This window comes from Mastigoproctus giganteus, chromosome 6 (genome assembly GCF_048544385.1).
Source record: "Mastigoproctus giganteus isolate SK-2022 chromosome 6, ASM4854438v1, whole genome shotgun sequence".
NCBI lineage: Eukaryota > Metazoa > Arthropoda > Arachnida > Uropygi > Thelyphonidae > Mastigoproctus > Mastigoproctus giganteus.
The window spans coordinates 230,672,126-230,694,158 of record NC_143580.1 but is presented as its reverse complement, the minus strand read 5'-3'; the positions used below and the strand labels follow the sequence as shown (position 1 = coordinate 230,694,158).

The 22,033-nt window shown below is 37.8% G+C and overlaps 1 protein-coding gene across 3 annotated transcripts in view; it reads left to right on the top strand.

Moving 5' to 3' along the window:
* The window catches only part of LOC150085071 (heterogeneous nuclear ribonucleoprotein U-like protein 2), a 372,157-nt gene that overhangs the window by 206,560 nt on the left and 143,564 nt on the right, over positions 1 to 22,033 (top strand). For all 3 annotated transcript variants that reach the window (XM_090376770.1, XM_090376771.1, XM_090376772.1), the window contains 2 exons: positions 10,036 to 10,097; positions 20,805 to 20,944. In XM_090376770.1, coding sequence (XP_090232896.1) covers positions 10,036 to 10,097; positions 20,805 to 20,944 — 202 coding nt within the window. The remainder of the gene's footprint in view (positions 1 to 10,035; positions 10,098 to 20,804; positions 20,945 to 22,033) is intronic.

Below are 22,033 nucleotides of genomic sequence, written 5' to 3'. Positions count from 1 at the left end.
CATCATACGGCTCTTACAGGACCTCACTAAAGAACTGTATTGTGTACTTTGCAGAATCACGTTCATCACAACTGCACCACGGGGCAGATGTTGCATCAAGACAGTGTGAGAACTCATACTATCATTGAGTACTTAGCCAGGATTAATGTCAGATGCATTCCTCATCCACCCTATCACCCTGACTTTGCACCCCACAATTTTTTATTTTTTATTATTACAGAACATTATTTTATTTAGCTGTGAGGAAAAATATTTCCAGTTGTCAGAAGAAGTTTGAAGACATCGGAGGCAATTCTTAAATGCTTGTGAAAAAATGGTTTCTACCATGTTTTTGAAGAATGGCAGAAATGGAGTAAGTGCATTTCATCAAATGGGGACTATTTTGAAAAGGACCATCAAAATATGGAATATTGATAAAGGTATGTTGTGAAAAAAAAATATGATCATCTTTATTGAACAATCCTCGTATTTAAAGATATAACTACTGTCAAGGGTAAAAGGAAGAGATTTTTGTTTTGTAAAAGTAACTACAGTTGGATCACCTGAAGATGTTGTAAATTCTAAGTTGGAAGCATTCAGAAAAATAATTGTAGAAGCAACTGAGTTTTTTGTATTGAGATAATGTTCCAGGTTTAGACCTAAATCGATATTAAATGAACTGATGAAACTAGTAACAGAGAAGAATATATGGGGTGCTTACTTATAGATTGTCAGGGTACACAAACCTAAACCTTAAAATAAGTTCAAACTAGTCACACATTACTCTGGGGGTTAGGCAAGTAAGGCAGATTATTAGAAGTCGCTTGCTAAGAATGCAAAGAAAAGTAGCAGGCTTTTTTTAGTTATGTAAACACTAGAAGGAAAAGGATAAATCATGTTGATCCTCCAGAAATGATTGGTATGACTGTTAATTCTCCTAAGGTTGCTAACAAATTGAATAGATATTTTGCATCTATATTATGTGAGGAATTTTTTAGGGATAAAGATGCTCTAAGTATATCACCTGATTGGAAGCTAAATAATTTTTTGATAACTGAGAGGAAATTGTCGAAGCTAAAGTGAATGCGAGGTTCCTGTAGCTGCTGGGACCTATCTAGTTATACAGTAGCCATGATTACGAAAGAATCTTGGATTCACTGGATGCTTCTATACATTGGATATGTGCAAATGTCTTCCCTAAAGGGGTGGGTTCAAAGGTCAAGGTGATTAATTACAAGCCTTAAACTTTCTTCAGTTTCAGGAAAAAAATAAAGGATTCAGTGGTTAAATCTGGTGTGATCCCCCCCCCCCCCCATAAGTAATATGTAATTCACAAATCCAAAATTTTATTAATAATCACTAGTTTTTTACAAAAAATCACATTTATTTGATTTCATTTTTTCCCTTCCCAGTTTTTGATAGTTTATAACATAGCTCCCAGTAAAAAAAATTCATTGAAATTCAAAAAAACAATTTTTTGAAACCCTCCTCCTTTCCCCCTCTCTTCCCATGCAAAATAAGATGGATGCTAAGGTTTTCAATTTGACATCAGATTTTTAATAGGATATTCACTTTGCCTTCAATCGATTTCTTTGAACTTTTTGTTAGTGGATGCAATATCCATTAAAGAAAGAATGTTTCTGTCTGTGTGTTTCTAATAAAAACAGTTTGTTGTGAGTTGCACTTTTTTTTTTTTTTTTCCCCTTTTCTTTTCTTTTCACACAAATTGAAGCCTTCAATGAAAGTGGATGGCTTTAATTTCACATAGAATTGTTTCGGAAAAAAATTCTGAGTATCCGGTTCATGAACATGGTGGTTTCTTTTTAATAGCAACCTTTTCCAGTTTATAATGGTGCTGTGTAATGATAAATTTCTTTGAAATCTTATTAGATGAAAGACACATTGAAAATAGGATACAATTCCATTTTTACATTAAAAAAAAAAACCCTTTTGAAGTGAGCTCGCCACTTTTTTAAAATCTCTCTCTCTCTCTCTCTCTCTCTCTCTCTCTCTCTCTCTCTCTCTCTCTCTCTCTCTCTCTCTCTCTCTCTCTCTCTCTCTCTCTGTCATACAGACACGCACGCACACACACCTGGCCATTAGACTCGGGCACTTGTTTCTTAATCTGATTTTCCATCCATATTATTAATAGCTTTTCCATCTTTGATATAGCACCTGGTGTTGTTGTATCTCTTTCGTACAATCAACCCTTTACTGTATATGAACTGTAAGTATCCTTTAAAAAAATCAGCACATGGTGCACTAGGCTGTGACTATTTTAAAAGTCACAGCCTAGTTTTTACCACAAGTAAATTTGGAAATTTACTTGTGGTAAAACCAAACAGCTGTAATCCTTTCTTGTGGGAGAGGAGAATATTTTCTGCTTCTGTAGATGTTAAGTACTTGCTGGTATTTGCAAAGGGGACTTAGAAGACACTAAGAGAGCTGATAAGCAGAATATAAGGACCATCTGAAAAAGTAACAACCTTTCTTAAACTATAGGTGACTCAGTAAAAGAAAAACAAAAAAAGTAAATTAATTTTTTTAATAGAATATTTAACCATGCTCTGTAACTCATGCAGCTTGCGATGAAGTGGGACAAAATTTGGTGTGGTGGTGTACCATAGAATAATGAAATGAATAGACAGCAAGAAATGTTGGATAGGTGTAAGGGACATTTATAGGAGTTGTATAAGAATTACCAAAAAGGTCACATCACAGAAGTCGATAACAAGATGCTCGAAAATATGGTCACACGGTATCACTACAGTGTATGAACTCTAATGGCCAGGCTTGACAGCTGTGAACCATGTTTGATATAAAGGTGTCTATAAGGTGTCTGTGGCAACAAATCCAGTTCAGACCTTTGATTAAGTGATTGAGGTGTTGGCTGTCGGCATGCCATGCATGTCCACACACGTGTTCAACCAGATTTAAGTCTGGCAGTCATTGGATATCTTCAGTTTTAAGATATTCCTCCACCACATGAACTCTGTGCAGTGGCATTGTTGTGGTTGAAAAGAAAATCTGGGACAAGTGCACCCCTAAAATGTTGCACACAGGGTTCAAGGATCTGTTCTCAGTACCTCTGTGCAGTTACGATACCCCCTATTAAAAACATGAAGAGGAGTGCAGCCATTGATCATTATTCTGCCCCACCCAAGAATACCACCTTCACTGTAAGTGTGCCCTTTTCAAATGTTGGAAGGGATGGTACCACATTCCTCATTGTCTCCAGATGAAATAACATCTACAATCTGTTTAGGCAAAACTAGGATTCATTGGAGCACAGAACTGTTACCCTTTTGTCATGGCTTCAAGTCACATATTTATGGCACCAGTTTTAAAAGGCTCTGTGGTGGTTTGAGGTTAACGGGAAACAAACCACTGTCTTCTTTGCATGGAGTCTTTGAATTTTGCCTTCTTAACACAGTGCAGTTGAAAATGTTTTCACCTGTGGCTACAGAAACCTTAAGAGTCAGTTGATGACAGGACATCATCTTGGACTAGATAGCTGTTTGTTCTTGCTGACATAGCCCTCAGGTGACTTTCCCCAGCTCTTCTTGCAGTTTCCGTCTCCTGAAACTGCTTCCGTAGTGCCGAGATGACCTTGCATGACATTAAAGCCAACATGCCACCTGTAACTGCTCGGCTTCAAGTCATCCAACAGCCTGCACAGCAGTAAGAATCATCTAAACAACAACAACTTGCCATCCTGAGTGCTGGAGATGTGGCTATCCCATTGAGCAAGCCAAAAAACAGGAATGGAGTGATGTGGTTGCAACCTGCGTTTTTATAGGCATGAATAATTCGCATGTAAGATGATTTCAATTGGATACTTGGAATTTGCATGCCACGATGCTTATTATATCAAATATTTGCCTTCAGCAACAGCTTTAACAGTAATATATTCATGAAAAACACTTTGTTCTGTTAATTTTGTCGAGCAGTATATTTTTCTGCAGCTCATAACAGAAAATGCAGACATACATATCAAGAAAATATTGAAATATTGTAACAATACAAATTTTGAAATACAATGTTTTATCACTTTTTTCCTCCCCATAAGGTGAGATTGCTGCAAAGTTTGATAGTTTTTAATAAGTGCATAACAGCTGTCATCTTTTCATAATTTCATTAGAAGATCAAATATACATCCAGGAAAGGTGCTGTACTTATGTAATTTCCAGAAAATAGTTATAATAGTGTTTTTTTTTTTTTTTTTTTTTTTTTTTGTCAAGAGAGCAAATGGGAAGTTATTAATTATTGTCTAAACTTGCAGGGTATGTTACTACAACAAGATATAGGAAAACTAGGCAGATGGGTTGAGAAACAGCATTTCAGATTTAATATTGGCAAATGCACAGTGTTATTCTGGGATTACTGCTACTCATATATAATACTGTGCATTTGCCAATATTAAATGCAATGTAATAGTTAAGGACGAAGAAGGCTTGGGGCAATTGTACAATCAGATGTGAAATTCTCTGAGCTTGTGGGGTGACAGCTGCAGACAGTGCAGTTGGCTGCCAGAACAGCTCATGGGGTTTTGTCAGTGATTACAAGAATTTTTCCAGCAGCAATAAAGAGGTGTTTATCCTGTTGTATAAGGTTAGGTCACATCTCGAATACTGCATACAGGAAGGCCATTTTAGAAAGGAAGGGGATCTGATGGAACATGCATAGAGAAGGGCAATGAGATTAGTGAGGGGAACAAAAGTGTCTTAATAAAAAAGGATTCAGTTATATAAATTGCTGGATCTCGAGACCGGTCACCTACAAGGTGATCTGATGTCCGTGTTTAAGGATTTGAATGGAATGAGTAAGTTTAATGCTGATAGAATCGTTCCTCTTGCTCACATTACGCATGAAGAACCTAAATTCAAATTTAGGAAAGATGACTGCAGGATAAATGTGTGGAAGTTGTTTGCCTTCAGCCAGCAGTTAACTGATTCTTGGAACAGTCTGATAGAAATTAGGGATGTTAGCTTTGTACTCTGTAAAGTGTGATAATTTCATCGGGGTCAGAGAGGCCAAAGCTGAGTATGAGAAAGCATTGGCCAACAAGAGAGCAAAGAATGGGGACAAGTAATTTTTCATATATGTGAATACAACAAAGAAGAAAGCTAATCAGCTTGGATCCTAGTGCAATGGGTATGGAAGGTCTTAGATAACCCAGCAGATGTTGCGGATGAATTGAATAGGTACTTTGAATTCGTCTTAACTGATGAAAGACCCTTCATGCTGTGAAGAGGCTGTGCGAATGAGACAACCACATGAAATTAGTGATGTCGTATTACAGATGATTGTGTATTAGAAAAAAATTTGAGCATAAAAGCAAGTAAGGCTCCCGGAGTTGATGGCATATACCCTGTGGTTTTAAGGAAGAGTGTGAGGGAGTGTATTGAACCATTGAAGTTAATTATGAGGGCATCTTTGCACTCGGGAGAGATTCCTTTGGTTTGGAGAAGTGACAATGTATTGCCACTACATAAAAGTGGTTCTAAGAGTGAAGTTGGTAATTACAGACTGGTTAGTCTGACTTTATTAGGAGTGCCAGAGACATTTAGATAGATATGACATTCTGAAGGACACACAACATCTCTTTAAGGGTGAATCATGCTTAACTAACTTAGTAGGCCATTTTGGCAGTTATTCATGAACTGGATTTAGGGAACAATTTCAACTTAGTTTATTTGTATTTTTCGCAAAGCGTTTGACTCGGTCCCTCATGAGAGGTTATTGTATTTGAGTTAGTTAATTCCTGTATGACACTTCTGTTTACCAACCCGCAACCGTTCCTCGCATCAAAGCCTTGAAACGATGGGAGTTGAAAGTAAACATCCTCGTCAATGGTTGGTTTAAACAGAAGAAAATAATAGAATCCACATGTAGTCGTTTCTGGCTGCCAGATTCTGCAATTGTACGGACCACCGAAAGTTCACAAAGAAGGCATACCCTTAAGACCCATTGTCTCCTGTTGTGGCTTGCCAAGTTATGAGTTGGCAAAATTTGTCTCAGGGCTCCTTTCTTCCCTAGTAAGACCACCAACACAGTCTCCAACAGTAGTGAATTTATAAAACAGATCCGAACCCTATCCATCTCAGAAGATCAAATCATGGCATCATTTGATGTAGTGTCATTTTTCACCTCCATCACATGTGCAAAGGAACTCTTGGATAATGATCAGACCCTTGGCAGCAGGGCCGGACTAATGCCAGACAGTATCTCCGCCAACGCTAGACTGCTTAACAGGTGGTGCAATTATGTTCAACGACTCTCCATTTTCCAACAGGTGCACGGCACAGTCATGGTAAATATCGCGATGGAAGAATTAGAGGGTCCTACATTTACGAATGTATCAGATCCCACCACCTTTTGGTGTCGCTACGTGGATGATGTGTTTGTGGATATCCCCAGATATTCGGGTGACCAGCTCTTAGACCACCTCAATTCTCTGTCGCATTTCATAAAATTCAGCATCGAACTAGAATCGGATAATACCCTACCATGCTTAGACTACCTTGTCCAACAGGAGGGCACACGCTTGAAGACAACTATCTACCGTAAACCAATGTGTGCTGGCCAGTTTACCAACTTTCGGTCAGCACAAGCATGCAGCCATCTTCTTAGCACTGCACGGACCATGTTAACCTGTGCCTGGACCCACTCTAGTTCTGTAGATGAGGGGTGCACTGAGATTGGTAAAGTCAAGGCGGATCTTACGAGGTGTGGCTATCCCACCAGTACCCTTGACAAGTGTGACATACAGACACATGACCACGTAGCCACCAACAGGAACATCCAAGGTAATGACTCAACCGCGTGTGCCTTTATCCCATACTACCCAAACCTATCACAACAGGTTTCTAGGGTCCTAAAATCACATGGGATAAAGTGCATACAGCTCCCAGGCAGAAAGTTGCGACCCCTCATCTCTAGAGTGAAAACACCACTTCCCACCTTACTACAAAGTGGTCTAGTCTACCGCATCTCTTGCACCAGCTGGTACATTGGGGAAACTGGGAGACAGCTCTGTACACGTCTTTTGGAACATGAAAGAGCCATCCGCTTAGCGGACATATAACACTCTGCCATTGCCGAACACTCCTGGTCAACCCGCCATGATATTGACCTGCGCCACGATGTCATGATTGTAGATAGGTCCCGCCACTACCGGTGATGCACCTGGTTGGAGTCGCTGAACCTCACAGGCTCTAATACCTCAGTCAACAGAAGCAGTGGATGTCGTGTCTACCCTGTTATTGAAGCAATCATTTTGATGAATGACAGCGTTCACATATCTCACAGCCACAGGCTTCAACATCAGACAATTAACTATAGTTTCATATACAGCAAAGTGAACCCGTTATAACGCGGTTCGCTTTACGCCGATTCGCTATAATGCTGTTCTTATATTATAACCCGTATCTGACTATAACGCTGTCACAGATCACTATAACACTCTTTTACAGATTGCACTTGTGGCATATTTAACGAAATCGTTTCATTTGATATAGTCGATAGCTTGAAAATGAATTGCAAAACAGCATTAAAACGTTTCCCAGGCCGAACTTGAGAAATTTTCCCACGCTCAGTGAAATTTTCTCGCACGCTAATTTAATTGCATTACAGTGACTTTTTAGGTAGTTCCGAGATCAACATTTTAATAAATTATCAAGTATATTGCTTGTAATATTTGCGTTATATGCATTTATCCAGACTAATAATCACTCAGTACAGTATTAGACATCGTGCATAAATGACAGTTTATTGAACATTGTATCATAATTAATGCAACCAACGCAGTCACATTTTCGAATAGTTAATAATGGCCGATAAGAATACAACAACAACGTCTGGGCGCATTACGAAGACTATATATAAATGTAAGAAAAAGACTGAATTTGAAAATAAAATTAGACGTTTTAAGCGAATCGATTCCGGTCAACGACATGCGGATGTGTGCCATAATTTAGGACTTGCAAGTTTAACTGTAAGAACAATTATAAAAAAATAAAGAATTAATTTTAGCAGCGGGAAAGATAGCTGTTCCACTGCAAGCAACTAGGGCTAGCCGACTATTAGGATTAAAATGGAAAGACTTTTAACTAATTTTATTGAAGATAATATCCAACGCAGAATTCAGTTAAGTTAAATATTATAAAAGAGAGAGAGAGAGAGAGAGAGAGAGAGAGAGAGAGAGAGATATTAGCCAGTATGATGATCTGAAGAAAACTCACCTAAAAAAAAAAAAAAAAGTAGATCCATTTAAAACTGGTAAGGGCTGGTTGAATAGATTTAAAATCCAGTGAGAAGCTGCAAGTGCAGATGAAGGAGCCGAAACTTTCAAAAAAACTTGTTAAAATTATTGAATAGGGGTATTATGTGTTATACTTCTCAACAAGTTTTTAACATAGATGAAGCAGGACTTTTGTGGAAACGAATGCCTAAAAGAAGTTTCATATTGAAAGAAGGAAAAAACACGCCAGGTTTCAAAGCAGCGAAGGATCGGTTGACTTTATTGTTGGGTGGTAACGCTGCGGGGATTTAAAATTAATACCCCTTTTAGTTTATTTGGAAAAGGGCCAAAATGCAACCCAAAATTGACACATTTTTAATGATTAAATTTATCAATTAAATTAAATCAATTTAGATCAATTAAATTCATGATTTTAATTGGAATTTTAAGTTTAATTTTGATACATAAGTAGTTACCACATTATATACGTATGTAATGCAGAATATTTTATATGTATAAATATTTGAATATTAAATATTTTGACTGACATTTGTGCATCTTTTCACTACCATTTATTATTGATTAGGAAATATCCTATGACACCGACAGCAATTCACAAATACATATGTTATCTTATGGGAATGCGGCGCTCGCTTAGTGCGGATTCACTTAGCGCTCTGTTTTTCTGGAACGAATTATCAGCGTTAAGCGGGGGTCACCTGTACGTGACTGGCAGTACACGCCCTCATGTTCCACATTCTTAACTGTCAGTTTGACTGATGAAGGTTACCATAATAACCAAGAGCTTTGTATGTATTTAATATTTAATATATGTGTGTTTTACAATTAGTATTAAACTTGTCGTTAATTATTTTGTCTTCCGTTTCACTCTGTGTCACACAATAATCCACAATAATAATGAATCCAGAGCACACAGGCCTCTAATTATAGTTAATTAGTTATCTACACTTTCTGATATTGTTGGATACCCTCTATCCTGTTCAAAGATGACCTGATCCAAGAGCCCACTTTTTTTAGTCCAGAATGATATTTTCTCATATATCTGTATCCAATCTCCACTGAAACTGCTATTATACTTGTGCCTCCATTGCCAGGTGAGCAGGAGCAGCAGTGCATAGCACACACACTTCTTGATTAGACTGGGGTTTGAGTCCGTGACCACCAAATACGGAGGATGTGGAAAGGTCAGGAAATGGCCACCACATATCCCCGGAGCAATATGGCCTTAGTTGCTAATGCTCCTAAAAACCAAATAACAAACAATAACAGCTATTATACTTGAAAGATGGACAGTGTGTTCAAATAAGTGTCTTATTTTACATTAGGTAGGGAACTCAGTTGTTCGACTCCCTTAACACGTTTTGATATCCTTTATACAAGGTAGTTGAAGGCATATTTTAGGTTCTAAAATAAGAAAAAAATACATGTAAATATATAATATGGAGTTCACTGCAATTATCCAATTTTGGATGTTTGAATTTTGAAGAATGGCTATGAAGTTTTGAATGATAAAAGATAATAATCAGTAGACACTTGCCTACTAAAATTTATTCATATTAAGTACATGGCTGCTTATTCTTAAGTATATTTTTTTGCTGTGCAGTGGGGAGGGAAGGTGAGTTGCAGCAGTAGTGGAAATATTTTCAGTATGTATAATTTGAGGAGAGCTAATGCCATCTGTCCCAATATAAAAACAAAATTATCTGTAATGTAGATTGAAACAGTTGATTTCAGAGATGAACTATATTTTTGGATAGATTACTATATATTTAAGTAGCTTTCTTTTGTTTCAGAACTGTTCCAACAATGAAGGTAGAAGACAATAGAGATGATACTGAAGTGACATTAGATTTATGTAAGTACCTTTGGGAGGATGCTTGAATTTATTGTTTAAAAATAATAACCTCCATTCATTTGTATACCTTTTGTGGTTGTTTATATTTTATAGCTATTTGATGAAGTGCATAGAGAGTGCACTAGTAAAATAGCTCTACTGTTGTCATTGTTGCTATATTTCAACCAAATGCACTCTGATTTTTCATGGCTACTCACATAATGTGTGGAGTCCTGTTAAAATTTAGATTTTTTTTGTTTAAAATTATTTGTAATTGTGTCCGTTGTAATGCTAAAATAAATGTCAACTGTAGGATTTTTAAATTATCATCCGTTAGGTTCAGAACTAAGGTTGACCATAAATGTACAGATTTAAATTGACATCTTGATCAGTATTACTTTGAAAGTGAGGTGTAATGGAATTTTTTGTTTTTAATAGCATTAAATTATATAGCTTTTTTTATTATTATTATTATTTTTTTTCTTTTGGCTTATGCTGTATAAGCTTGCTTTCTTGCATCATATGTCTCTGCCATTTCTAATTATCCAATATAGGATCAGAATAATTATAAAGTAAGTGCATGATTTTAACCTATTTTTTTCTTGCCACTTAAAAAAAAATTCACATACAAACAGTTCTTTTCCTCCCTTATTGGCTTTGTCATTGTTTATTACACACATACACACACAATAAACAATTTTGACCACCTACCTAACAGCATGCTAGGCTGCCTTTCACCATTTGTACTAGAATGACATTGATTTCACAAGACCTCAGAAGGTATCCTGGACCAGCTGAACAGAAACTCAGCCTGGAGTGAGGCACTGGCATGGGCTGGAGAATTCTGCATTCCATTGCATCACACAAATATTTGGTAGCCGGGGCGCACATGAAATGCCTGGACACGACACGATCTTCAAACCATTCCTACATAACATGGGCCTTGTGACAGTGTTGTTTTGCTCAGAGTCTACTGTAGAAAGTAAAAACTTGAGGGCAACAGATTCTTGGGGCCATATACATAAAATCACCAGATATAAGCCCAGCCACCAGATATCATTAATTCAATAACTGAAGCAGGTTCTTTGGAAACCACAAAACTGGTCAGACACTATGGAGAAGATCATTAGCCAAGTTGTAATTCAGGATGACCCACATCAAAATTTCCCACAACAGGATGCACTAATATCAGAAAACTAGCTTCATTCTCCAACTGGTCACTGGTAATGGAATTCGTAAAATCAATCCAACCAAGGCTCCCAGCTTTGACTTTATCGAAGGGGAGGTGATAAAAACAGCTTGAAACATTGCTCCCAACTTTCTCTGTGGTCCCTTCAACTCCTGCCTTCTTGAAGGTTTCTTCCTGCCCAGTTGGAAATGTGCTAATGTGAGGTTAATTCCCCAAGGATTCCTCTGCTACCCAAGGTTCAGCTCCAGCATCTGTCCAATCACACTCATTCCTATATTAGGAATGAGTGTCCAATCACACTCATTCCTAATATAGGGAAATTCTTGTATGACTCGTCCTTTTGATGCTGGCTGTTAATTTTGTTTTGTGCCAGGAGCTTCTGATTTTCCCAACAGTGAAGCTGCTAATTTTGTCTTGTGCCTGGAGTTCTTTCACTCTACAGAGCCAAAGAGCTCCAGGCACGAAACGTATACAGCTTTACTGCAGGGAAATCCACTATTTATGCTATCTTCCAAATTGCCAAAATCGAGGAGTCAACAGTGAAATATATCTTAGCTATTTTTATGGATTTTAAGTGTGTATTTTACTCTGTATTATATTATCAGATGAGTCAAACTGGCTGAACCCTGACTTTGTTATTCAATTACTTTAATAACAGAAAGTTAACCATTAAAACTCCATATAATTAGATTACCAAGGCAAAATCCAGAGGCTGCCCCTAGGGCTTTATGTTAGGCTCAGCTGTTTGGAATATGGTGCTGGATGGATGCCACTTCATTCAAGCATGCCACCATAGTTTCTTACACTGACAATCTGGTCCTACTGGCCAGTGGTCCCACCCAGGCCTCCCTGGAGGGGTAGGCTAACATTGTCTTCTCAGCTCACTTCAGGAATGGGCTAATCTATACAGGCTACTATATCCTTAAGACGAAAATGCTTCTTATAAAAGGTAACTTGAATATTTGCAGACCCCTGGTTATCAAGCTGAACCAACAATCTCTAAAGTGCCATCAGTCTCTAAAACATCTCAGTATTATTATTGATCACAAATGGAGATTTATCCCAAATCTTGATTACATCAAGAAGACCATTAAAGGATATACAGCATTACTAGCTCCTGTTGCCAAAACAGATTGGTGTCTCAAGGAAAGAGCTCTGCGGCTCATGTATAAAGCTGTTTTCTTCTCAATCGTCTCAGCCCCAGTCTGGTTTCACAGAGTAGATAAAGCAACAATTGCAAACAAATTAGGCAGATCCATAGACTTTCTCTTTTGAATGACTAGAGCATGCCATACAACCTCCACTGCAGCCCTACAAGTTATCACCAGTATTGCTACTCCTGGACTTATTGCCTATTTTGCACTGTCACAAAACTTACATCAACCAGTGTAATTTATGGGGATCACTACCATGCTCAATCAGGAAATCAAAATAGAAAAGAAGTAGCTATGTATGGGCAAAAGCACAAACTTTGGCACACTCAGTGGACTCTTAGTAATGAAGGCGAGATTACCTACAACTTCATTCCTGAGATAAGATTCCTCACTCCCAGCACCCTAACTTGGAAATTATCCTACATGATAACTGGCCATGGTTGAATTAGGATCAAGTTTATGTATCTGGGACTGTATAATAAGTGTTTTGCAGCAAATTGGAGGATTAGATCCATCTCATGCAGAACTAATATTTATCTTGATCTCAGTTTTACTTTGCTTCAGCCTTACCACAACCTCATCAAAAGTAAAGAGGAGATCACTGCTGGCTGCCGCCGTCAGGAAAAGCCTAGTAGCTTCCAAAATTACTTCCTTGAATGCTTCCCATTTAGAATTTGCTGTTGGTAACACAATCAGTTGGTCCCACTGTATGGAACTTAAAAAAATCTCTGAGACCACTGTAGTTGCCTTTACGAAAGAAACTGTCTATAGTTTTGCTGGTCATACCATGCAACGATTCACCTTACAGGTTGAGAAATCCTGTTCAGAACAAGCAGCTGTGATTTATGGAATATCCTCCATCAGTTCCCTGTCTTTTACTAATCTACAGGCAATTTTATAGTGAGGAGGAGGAAATTTTAGTAAATTCCTTTGAAACTTAGTAATATGTTTAAAAAAAAAAATTCTGCAATTCCTGTAATTTGCCTTTCAAGATCACTGAAATTTCTAGTCAAGATCACATTTTTGCTGCAGATAAGTCTAACCTTCCTTGGCATAATCATATGACTAATATTGTTTCCTCTGCCATTCAAAAAAAAAAAAAAAAAAAACACTCAGTTTTTTTTTACTCATGGTGTTACTTTTTTTCTCAGCTCTGCTGATTCAATACAAATATCAAATCTGTCCTTTCCGTGGAGCATTGTTCCCTCACGTAGAGTGGCATTCCAAAACTGCTGTAGAATACATAATGATGTATATAGAATACGTAAGCAGGAGCAGATTATCATTATATTTACAGGTGACCCCCGCTTAACGCTGATCATTCGTTCCGGAAAAACAGAGCGCTAAGTGAATCCGCGCTAAGCGAGCACCGCTTTCCCATAAGGTAACATATGTATTTGTGAGCTGCGGTCGGTGCCATAGGATATTTCCTAATCAATAATAAATGGTAATGAAAAGATGCACAAATGTCCGTCAAAATATTTAATATTAAAATATTTGCACATATAAAATATTCTGCATTACATACGTATAATTATGTGGTAACTACTTGCGTCTCAAAAGTAAACAAAATTCCAATTAAAATAATGAATTTAATTGATTTAATTTAATGGATGAATTTAATCATGAAAAATGTGTGGATTTTGAGTTGAACTTTGGCCCTCTTCCAAATAAACTAAAAGGGGTATTAATTTTAAATGGCCCGCAGCGTTACCACCCAACAATAAAGTCAACCGATCCTTCGCCGCTTTGAAACTTGACATGTTTTTTGTTCTTTCAATATGAAACTTCTTTTAGGCATTCGTTTCCACAAAAGTCCTGCTTCATCTATGTTAAAAACTTGTTGAGAAGTATAACACATAATACCCCTCTTCAATAATTTTAACAAGTTCTTTTTTGAAAGTTTCGGCTCCTTAATCTGCACTAGCGGCTTCTCCCGGGATTTTAAATTTATTCTACCAGTTTTAAATAGTTCCACATTTTTTTTTTAGGCGAGTTTTCTTCAGATCATCGTATTGGCTAATCTCTTTCTCTCTCTCTCTCTTTTTTTAATATTTAACTTAACTGAATTCTGAATTGGAATATTATCTTCAAAAAAATTAGTCTTTCCATTTCAATCCTAATAGCCGGTCTAGTCCTAGTTGCTTGCAGTGGAACAGCTATCTTTCCCGCTGCTAAAATTAATTCTTTATTTTTTCATAATTGTTCTTACAGTTAAATTTGCGAGTCCTAAATTATGGCACACATCCGCTTGTCGTTGACCGGAATCGATTCGCTTCAAAACGTCTAATTTAATTTTCAAATTCAGTCTTTTTCTTACATTTATAGTCTTCGTACTGCGCCCAGACGTTGTTGCATTTTCATTCCTGTCGGTCATTATTAGCTCTTCGAAAATATAACTGCGTTGGTTGAATTAATTATGATACAATGTTCAAGTAAACTGTCCGTTACGCACGATGTCTAATACTGTACTGAGTGATGACTAACTAGACTTCGGATAAATGCATATAACGCAAATATTACAAGCGATGTATTTGATCATTTTTTAAAATGTTGATCTCGGAACTACGTAACAAGTGACTGTACTTAAATTAGCGTGAGAGAAAATTTCACTGAGTGTGGGAAAATTGCTTAAGTCGGCGTGGGAAACGTTTTAATGCTGTTTTGCTATTCATTTTCAAGCTATCGACTCCATCAAATGAAACGATTTCGTTAAATATGTCAAAAATGTAATCTGTAAAAGAGCGTTATAGTGATCTGTGACAGCGTTATAGTCAGATACGGGTTATAATATAAGAACAGCGTTATAGCGAATCAGCGTAAAGTGAACCGCGTTATAACGGGGGCCTGCTGTATAGGTTATTTAAATCAAGTTATTAATGACCTGTCGCTTATGACCCCCCCAATACTGTCGTTTCTTCTATGTGCTTACCGTAATTTTATTATGTTATTTTCTGTTATTACTTTTTTTTTTTTTTTTTTTTTTTTTTTTTGTGCTTCCGTAGCCAGATGGGCAGGAGCAGCAGTGTGTAGCACACGCTTCTTGATTAGACCAGGGTTCGAGCCCGTGACCACCAAATATGGAGGATGTGGAAAGGTCAGGGAATGATTGCCGCATATCCCCAGATCAATATGGCCTTAGTTGCTAATGCTCCTAAAAACCAAATAGGTGCATGTATACCAATGCTAGAAGTATAGTAAATAAATTTGATGAATTTGAAGTGTTGGTCAAGACATCAAAGGCGGATATTGTTGGGATATCAGATACGTGGTGTCACACAGATATAAGGAATGCCGAACTGGAATTTGGGGAGTACAATGTGTACAGAAAGGATAGACAGGATAGGAAGGGAGGAGGTGTTATGCTGTTAATTAAGAAAAACATAAAATCAAAAGAAGTGCATCCAGTTGATATAGATGAACAGTGCACTGTTTAGTCATTTTGGTGTGACACAAGCACTGCAAAAGCAAAAATAAGAGTAGGAGTGTGTTATAGGCCTAATGACTTGAATGAGTACATGAACAATTGTATAGAGATATAGAGTGGGCGAGTAAATCAGAATGTCTTATAATGGGGGATTTTAACTTCCCAGATATTGACTGGAACTTGTGGGTTGAGCACTCGCACACTAGTCAGACTTTTGTGGATTTATTGGATGATTGTTTTCTGCAGTAGCATGTTCGAGAGGCAACCAGAGAAAGTAATACTCTTGATCTGGTTATCGGCAGTGATCACAGTGTACTGACGTGGGATTTACTTAAAGATTTAATTACCATCAGGGGTAAAGGAAAGGGTTTTTGCTTCCGTAAAGGCGAGTACGGTGGTCTCAGACAGTTTTTAAATTCTGTACAGTGGGATCAACTGACGATGTTACCAACAGTAAATTCAAAGTGGGAAGCATTGAAGGAATTAATCGTGGATGCTACTAAAAGTTTCATACCTATTAAGAAATATTGTTCAAGGTTTAGGCCTAAATGGTTGTCAAATGAACTAATGAGACTCATAACAGAGAAGAAAAATGCATGGGATGCATATAAATTATCAAGCGACTCAGAAGCCTATGGCAGATATAAGTTAATCTGTAATCAGGTCACAAAGGAGGTTCGGCAGGCGAAGGCAGATTACGAGAAATCCTTGGCAACATATGCTAAGAAAAACAGCAAGGATTTCTTTACTTATATAAACTCTAAAAGGAAGGGGATGAATCTGATTGGTCCACTTGACATTGATGGTTCGACTGTTGATGATCCTGCTCGGATAGCAAACAAAATGAATGAGTATTTTGCATCTGCATTCACATGTGAGGAATCATTAAGGTTTGAAAATGGCAGAAGGTTATCAAATTGTAGCAGGATACTTAATGATTTTGTAATAACTGAGAGTAAAGTGGAAGAGAAATTGTTGAAGTTAAACGTAAGAAAAGTACCTGGGGTGGATGGGATCTATCCAGTTATATTAAAGGAGGCGGCAAAGCAACTAAGCAAACCTTTGGCCATAATTATGAAAGCATCCTTGGACTCGGGAGGTTCCCACGGACTGGAGATGTGCAAATGTATCCCCAATTCACAAAGGGGGATCGAAGGGTGACACGAGTAATTACAGACCAGTTAGTTTAACTTCTGTTCCGGGTAAAATAATGGAGTCGCTGGTTAAAGATGCATTGCAGGATCATTTAGACAAGACTGCAGCAATAATTCAGACACAGCATGGGTTTGTTAAGGGAAAGTCTTGTCTGATAAATTTGATAGGATATTATGATGTGGTTACAAAGGAACTGGATGCAAAAAATAATTTTGATATCATATATTTGGATTTCAGGAAAGCTTTTGACACTTACGCATGGAAGACTATTGTACAAATTGGAACAGAATGGTATTAAGGGTAAGTTGCTACAATGGATAAAAGGATGGTTAAGTGCGAGAAGACAGAGGGTGGTAATCAATGGGTGCTGCTCTTCTTGGACTAATGTTATTAGTGGAGTCCCACAGGGTTCGGTGTTAGGTCCACTGTTGTTTTGTATATTTATCAATGATATTGATGAAAGTATATCAGGCTTAATGTCGAAGTTTGCAGATGATACAAAGGTTGGCAGGGTTGTTAATGACAGTAATGGCAGTGTGCTACTGCAACAGGATCTAGATAATTTGGGCAGATGGGCTAAGAAGTGGCAACTGAAGTTTAACCTTGACAAATGCAAAGTACTGCATATGGGTAGAAGTAACCCTAGAGAAACGTACCAGCTGTGTGGTACTACACCTAAGGTGGTAGAAAATGAAAAAGACCTGGGAATAATTGTGCAGGCAGATATGAAGTTTTCTGAGCAATGCAGACAGGCTGCCAGGGCAGGTCATGGGGTTTTGTCAATGATATATAGGAATTTTGCTAGCAGGGAAAAGGAGGTGATTATCCCTCTGTATAAAGGCAATGGTCAGGCCACGCCTTGACTATTGCGTACAGGTCTGGAGGCCTCATTTTAGGAAGGATGTAGATTTACTTGAGCGTGTACAGAGAAGGGCAACAAGATTGGTGAGGGGAATGAAGGGATCCTCTTACCAACAGAGGCTTAAGTTCTGCAAATTGCTGTGGCTGGAGACTAGGTACCTGCGCGGTGATCTGATTGAGGTATATAAGGCCTTCAATGGGTTGAGCACGCTGAATTCTGATGGGATCCTTCCACTTGTTCAGATTACGGGTGGTTAATTGAATTAACTTCCATCTGTCGTTGTGGAAGTTGATAGGTTGAATAAATTTAAGGAGGAACTGGACAGGCATTTTGAGGGAATGGTGTGATTTTTTTTTTTTTTTTTTGTGTTGTTGCCTGATGCTGCATAAGCTCATACATTTGCTTTCTTGCATCACATGCCACTACTACTACAAACAAACAACCTTTTTTTTTAAATGCACATTTTCAAGGATACTGTTCTAAATTGGCTTCTATCCTCTTAACTTCACCAATGCTGGTGTTCCCCAAGGTTCAGCTCTTTCTTTCACTTTTTTTTTTTTTTTTTTTTTTTTTTTTCCCTTCTCTATCTCTTGATGTTAATGACATTCTACTGCTGACTGGAAATCCTATCAGGAAATTTTTCGGTTTAACACTGGACTGCTAAAGATTAAAGGTGCTTTTGTATTGTAGTGCTACTGGAGCAGAATTGAAACCTTTAGTGATTTCAGTGGTGCAGAGCTTTGTGTCTTCGTGCTTAACTAAGAATTCTGATTACATACAAGAATATTTGAAGAATGCCTTACAAATACAACTAGTAGAAGAAAAAAGGACATCTGTAGATATTGCTGGTTTTTATAATTCTACCACTCAGCAAAATGCCAAAAGTAACGATAACCATTGGATCAGGAGATATTTGGTTTACTTCAGTGATGTACACTATGACTTTGGACACTGTAAATGAAAATCAGCAGGATTCAGATCTGTCTGACGAGCAGGTAATTTCACTTGACTTTTATAACCACAGCCCCACCAATATCCATGATAATAGTTGCTCAGGAAGCATCTCACCAATCTGGGTGTACCATCATGTTTGAATCTTCTTAAGCACATCTAAAGCATGTGAGAAATCCAAAATGCCCATTGTTACCATGGTGACCTGTATTACCCTGAGGGAGTGGTTACTGGAGGGCCATGCACTTGAACTCCTTTACAAGGCTGCTGTTAGCAAACTTGGAACAAAACCAAAGGCTAATTCTCTTGCAGTCTATACACAGTCCCGCCAGCCTGTGTTTATGACAGTGCCATAGGTTTTATCTGGATGCAGGCCCTTGGATCTTCAGGGTATTTTCTCTGAGTTCTTATTCTATATTGAAGTGCATGCAGATCATGACTCACCCTTAAAAAAATAATAATAATCTTACAGGAATTCCACTTTATTTTGAAAAAGTGGTCCAAATATGAAAGGTCGTCACTATTAGATTCTTTCCATTTGTCATAGTTACAGGATCAGAAGGGAAGAGTTTTTTTTTTTTTTTAAATAAAGCTCTGACCTTCATCTTGGTATCTCTTACTCACCTGATTGCAGTCTCAATTTTTCAGAAAATTAAGCATGCCCTTTTTATTGCAATCAATATCTGGATCATCAGTGGCCATTGATCATCCTGGTTCCTGTTAGAGAAAAGTACTTTCTTTTAATCTAAAGAAACTGGCATTTCTGATGCTGCCTTCAAGCAAAAAATAGATGGTCATCTGCACTACCAAAATACCAACAAGGAATGTGAGAAATTTCATCAGCCCACCCTGCTGCCTGATCTTCAGTGGTATACTTTTATTGAAACTTGCTCGTGCCTTGTACTTGGCAGCCCTTCTTTCCATTCAGTTTTATGTGGGTGTGCACAAAAGTTTGGCTTACTCCTTGTGTGGCATACCTGTTTTGAGGGATGGGAGTCTGAGTTGGTCAGGTCCACTCCATATCGTTCTTTCTTTCACTTTGTGTGTGGTTGTACCTGGCTCATTCCTGCTTCGGATGAAATTTTGCCTGCACTGGTGCTATGTTCCCAATTCCAAGTGGTCTTGTTGGTTTGGGACCTCCCCATTTTCATTTGTGTTTTTTTTTTTTTTTTTATGAAACATGAAACATATCAAAACCTATAGTACTTAGTACCGTGCATGATTGAAGGAGATAGGTAGGGAGGGGATGCTGTAAATTTTGCTCTGGTGACTAAACATGGGTTTCACCACTTCATCTCCAATAAGCAAAGTGGTGAGTGAATGCTTTGAAAATCTTTATAGCTGACTCATGTCTTCAAGGATGTATTCTACTGGTGCTCTCAGGGTCATTTTCGCTCCAGGTCCTGGTGTTAGATACTTTGACTCACCTTTCACATAAAACAGTCTGTTTCTAGCCACTTTTTAAGAAAAACACATTGGGTGGATTGCTGCTCCATATTGAGGTGAGAATGAGATCTCACACTAAGATACTCCCAAAATAGGGAATACCCCAACAGTGCCACAACACCATCCCTGAAAATAGGGGTCAGACAAGCTTTGCAGGGTAGCAACAGTCTTCCAACTTGTGTTTTTCTTAAAAGAAGTTAGGCATGCTAAACTATGATACCCCTCATTACATTCATGGTGTTTATTTGATCATAGTGACTCGTGGCGGGTACGAAGAGGCCAGGGGGGGGGGAACTCAAGCATATTAGCTTTAAGGACTAGCCCGTTTTTATTGTACCATATTGAAATTCTTATACATTTTATTAGAAACCAGCTGGCAATCACTTGAGTCAATCTTTACTTATTTTCTCTCTCTCTCTCTCTCTCTCTCTCTCGTCTCTCTCTCTCTCTCTCTCTCTTTTTTTTTTACAAAGAAATTATTATACCAATTATTAATATACCAAGACGAGAAAATTATTTAATTTACTTTTTTCCTCCACCCTAGATAATTCAGATTTAAATCTAGTGATTGACCCATCATGCTTTTCTGCTCATCCGATGACTTCTGAGGGCTTTGCTTTTATGTGGGCTGGTGCACGTTCTACATATGGTGTAAAAACTGGAAAAATATGTTTTGAAGTTAAGGTAAGAATATTAATTTGCCAGTTTCTTTGCATGTTGTGTGTTTGCCACATTTACTCTACAGTGTTTTTATCAAAATTAAATAGGGAATGTGTACTACTGGCCTCATAAAAAGAGGTGGGGGGAAGAAAAACTTTTGAAACACCTGCAGTTATTATATAGTATGAACCAGAGCTGTAATGCTCAATACGTTCTACGTTGATATCAATATTTGTAAAATAATAAGAGTTTACCTCAACATAGTATGTAGAACACTTCCATATGATACTCTCCAGAAATTAAAAAGAAAAATCGAAAATCTTACATTAGAGTAACAAATAAATAAAAATCAATTTAACACAATTAAAAATAAGAAAATCAATTAAAAGAATTAATTTTAGAAGAATTCTTTTGGCCCCAGGTGCCAAGCGAATGTGACTGAGCGATTTCTCTGTGCTATTACTGCGATTTCCCAAAAGTGATCTATAGTTATTTTACGTTCTTGTCGTTAATAAATTTATTCATTTAAAAACAGCTCTTGTAACAAAAACACTTGTACAGAGCAAGAAAGGAAAGGCACCTGTCTTTATTTCTTCTAGTTTACTACTAACCACTTACTACTTTTCGCTTCACACCAGGCACTGCTCCTGCCTCCCCGTGGCGGGGCCGGTAACCTTGGCCGAAAAGTCCATCTGCCAGGGGCTAAGAGGAGCCAACATGGAACAAAATATGTTTCCAACTTTAGAGCCGTCAAGCTGTCGGCCAAACACAGAAAATGACCATGACCATGATTCGTCGCAAGCAAAGAGGTTGAAAACCAATCCCTCGGCGACAGACTTACCTGCATTCTTAATAATGCACTCACTATCTGAACAGCCTCTCAGTAAGCTATCCCCCTTTTTAATTCAAAAACACCTGGAAAGTATTGCAGGGTCTCCCAAGACGGTTAAGAGACTGCAATCAGGGGACTTACTTATTGAAACTCTGAATAGCAGGCACTCTGAGAAATTACTAAAAGAGACAACTTTCGCTGGTATTCCAGTGAAAGTAACTCCACATGCAACCCTAAATACATCAAAGGATGTAATATCTAGTTGGGACCTGATGAATGTG